At 51.2% G+C, this 3,471-nt stretch overlaps 1 protein-coding gene across 1 annotated transcript; it reads right to left on the bottom strand.

Annotated features, from left to right (window-relative positions):
* Positions 1–438: 438 nt before the first annotated feature.
* Positions 439–3,218, bottom strand: hry (bHLH transcriptional repressor hairy). Its single transcript, XM_011150578.3, has 3 exons — positions 2,979–3,218; positions 2,492–2,587; positions 439–2,219 (listed from the first exon to the last, which is right to left on the bottom strand). Exons 1-3 carry the CDS (start codon positions 3,129–3,131, stop codon positions 1,383–1,385), a joined length of 1,086 nt encoding a protein of 361 aa, XP_011148880.1. The 5' UTR covers positions 3,132–3,218; the 3' UTR covers positions 439–1,382.
* Positions 3,219–3,471: the final 253 nt, after the last annotated feature.

The following is a 3,471-nucleotide window of genomic DNA, read 5'->3' on the forward strand; positions in this document are numbered from 1 at the left end:
CGCGGAGCGCGAGCGTTTTCAGGTTCGATTAGTCTCGCTTCGAAAGCCGAAGCCTTCCGCCGAAGAATAATTGAATGCTCATGCAACACGCGCGTACACAATACATTTTTTTCCGCCCTGTTACTGCTGTTACCGGGAAATATATTACGACCGCTCTCTCGACCGCGGAGCGCGAATCGAGCGAAATCGGAGAGCGCGAGTAGGCGAATCTGATGGAAATGAGGAATCGGTGGTTGAGATAAATAAAAACTCTCGATTTTGAGAAAGAGATCAACACGTTTATTTGATGCTCTCGCAAAGAGTCGCTTTTCCTAGCCGAATTATAAATTTAACTTTTTTGCACTCGTATAAATATAAATAACGCGTTATTAACCACATTCGCTCCCCCTGTCATGCACACCCTCACAGTGCACCGTCTCTCTCAACAGACTCTCTCGCATTCTGCACACGACTTCTTAATCCTAGAGTCTAAGTCATATATATCGACTACGACGACGAGCTTCCTCTTCGCGCTTATACAACCACGATATATACAACTCGGCTAGAGTTTTACGTACAAGAAACAGAATGGAAGACCTCGGTGATTCTTGTTGCGTAAGGCACTTAAAATATAATATTCGCATAATTTATATACACAATCGATGATCGACGAATAGTGAGTAGGGGGGAGATAGCGACGGTAGGACGCGGCGCGGTAGGACAAGAGGGAAAGAGGAGTAAAAAGAGGAGACGAAGAATCAAAAGGCAAAAATGTCGCGACACCATTCGAGGAGGAACATCATTTGCGCTTGTCTGCCCGACACACGTTTCGGCAAAGAAGAATCGTAATAAAAAGGAAGAATCGTATTTACAAGGCACTAGTGATAAGGCACACTGCCACCAATTGGCTACTGGCCGACTGCACGCGGACGCTCGTCGGAAGGAGGAAAGGAAGAAAGGAAGGAAGGAAGGAAGGAAGGAAGGAAGGAAGGAAGGAAGGAAGGAAGGAAGGCAGGCAGGCAGGGCGGAAGAAATCGCGTCTTCTCTCTCAGCGAAATAATCGCATCTAACTTAGCGGCGGCGGCGGCGGCGTCGTCGTCACGTTCTCCCTTTCGCGAACGGAATAGCAGAGGAAAGGGGAGGGGGAGGGGGAGGGGGAGGGGAGCCGCGTCTACAACGGTCTACGTAATTGAGGAACATGTTTCCTTTCCTCCGCGAAAGTCCGTTCACGCAGCTACGTTGATCGGGGCGTTGAAACACGCGTTGAAACGGCGAACGAATTCTCGAGCGCGGCCGCGCGGTCGACGGACCGTCACACGTCGGGATTGTGTCAGGTATCACTTCGGCTTATCATCACGCACGGCACAATCAAACAAAGTTCGATCACCGCCCGATTGTCCCTTTTACCACGGCCTCCATGGTTTCCCCTCCACCGGCTGCACCACGCTCTTTCTCATCACTAGAGCGAGGGGTTTCTGAAGGGGTGGGCTGCAGATACGCGGGTCGAACTCGAGATCACTCGTGTAGCCGTTCGCCGGGGACGTCGCGACGTCTCTGTGGCTGTTGCCCGAACTGTAGCCGGTCGACTGATCGCGGAAAGACGCCGGCGACGCCTCGAACGTTACCGGGCTCGCCGCCGACGTGGAAGTCGAGCTGGTGGAGGACGACGAGGAGGACGATGACGCTGTGCTGGCCGTTCGCTGGGGGATGGGGATTAATGTTGGTAACGGTGAGGTTGGCGTAGGTGACGAGGAGGGTGACGTAACCGGTGTCGCCTTCGCTCCCGCCGGGAGCACCAAGGCGATGTCGCCGTTCGCCAATCTGGTCGGCAGCAACTGCAGACCGGTGCCGTTGGCGTTGGTGAAGAATATGCCGTTCGACTGTTGCACTTGGATCCGCGGAGTGGCGTCGACCTGCGGCAGGATGTGCACTTGCAGTTGCGTCGTCGGTGGCGCCGGCTGGACAGGCTGTTGAGCCGTCGTTTGGCCGTTGTTGCTGTTGGCATCGGCCGGGCCTATGCACGAGGCCAGGTGGGCCAGCAGACGTCGCTTCACCGAAGTATCCAACCCGGGAAACTTGCCAACCTCGCTGGCGCACTCGGTGAAACCGGCGCGGAATTTATTCAGGATGGTCGGATCCGCCGATGCGGTCAGAGCGACCGACTGCCGTTGGAGGTTTTCCATATGTTTCACGGCCATTTCCAAAATGTCGGCTTTCTCGAGCTTCGAGTGCCTTGATGGCTGTAACAGAGAGGAAAATTGACGGATTGATTATGCGCGACCGGTCGAGCAGAGAGAGATCAGTAGCCAGAATGGTGACGTGGTGGATAATTTCTATCTGTCCGATTGGAAATTTGGTCTGACATATTTCCCGGGAATCGAAAGAGAAATTTTTTCGAGAGGTGTCGCAGCGTGTCAAACTGACTGTTACCGAGGAACAACGGTTTATGCCAAAGTAGAAAAACAAAAGATACGCGCGTGAATTCAATAACGAACGATATCAAGATACTTACGTCTTTTTTCATAGCATCCAATACGAGAGTCTTCAGGTCATTTAAAGAGTTATTGATTCGAGCACGACGTCTCTTCTCCATAATAGGCTTATTGCTCTGCAAAACGAAAGATATTTCCGCCGTTAAGCAACAGTAGCGGGAGAGTCTCGCGGTTGTCGTAAGAAAAACGGGTCGTAAAAAGACTCGAGGAGGTTTCGACAGGGGGAACTTGACGCGAAATCTATTTCAAGTTTAAGGCACCAACTTGGCCTTCTCGTTGCGCTATTTCCCAATTAAAAGGTAGATCCGTTTAAAATTCTGTCAGGTGGTCATGCATCTACTTGATTTTATCTCAATTCAACGGTTTACTAATGATCACGATGACGATAATGATCATGATTTTTTTATTTATCCGAAAAAGAAAAAAAGACGATTAATTTAATGGTTTATCGGTCGAAAATGTTGGAAAAGTTTCCCGATGATAGAAATTTCTTCGTAAGAGACTGACCCGTCGATTTTCGCTGGATCTTCGCGTAGTCGTCACGGGCGGGGTAGTCTGCGCCGGCGGCTGACCAGCCTCCTGAGGCACGTGTTGCGCGGGCGGCGTAGCGCCGACGGTGACACCGCCCGTCGGCATTGTGGTACCTACTCCGGTCACCATCCTTCTGGTCTCTTTCTCTCTTTTTTTCTGCTCTCTCGCTTTCTCTCTCTCTCTCTCTCTCTCTCTCTCTCGCTCTCGCTCTCTCTCTCTCGCTCTTTTTCTGCTCTCTCGCTTTCTCTCTCTCTCTCTCTCTCTCTCTCTCTCTCTCTCTCTATCTCTCTCTTCCTGCCTCTGTATCACAGAATCCGGCAAAACCCTAAATCGCCAATACTCGTTTAATGTACAAACACTGGCGGTACCGATGTATCACTTCACTGATAATCCAGTACTTTATTGCGTTGATGCGTCGCCCTCGTCTCACACTGTCGACCGACGCGTAAACGCGGTGAAATCCAAGGAA

The sequence above is a fragment of the Harpegnathos saltator genome, unplaced genomic scaffold, assembly GCF_003227715.2.
Source record: "Harpegnathos saltator strain DR-91 unplaced genomic scaffold, Hsal_v8.6 scaffold132, whole genome shotgun sequence".
Taxonomy (NCBI): Eukaryota; Metazoa; Arthropoda; class Insecta; order Hymenoptera; family Formicidae; genus Harpegnathos; species Harpegnathos saltator.

What these genes read in the sequence shown, in the direction of transcription:
- hry (XM_011150578.3), bottom strand. Translation starts at nt 3,131, where the DNA reads ATGGTGACCGGAGTAGGTACCACAATGCCGACGGGCGGTGTCACCGTC. An exon ending in GATCCAGCGAAAATCGACGG is followed by an intron (nt 2,588 to 2,978) that starts GTCAGTCTCTTA and finishes TTCGTTTTGCAG; the next exon opens with AGCAATAAGCCTATTATGGA. An exon ending in TGGATGCTATGAAAAAAGAC is followed by an intron (nt 2,220 to 2,491) that starts GTAAGTATCTTG and finishes TCTCTGTTACAG; the next exon opens with CCATCAAGGCACTCGAAGCT.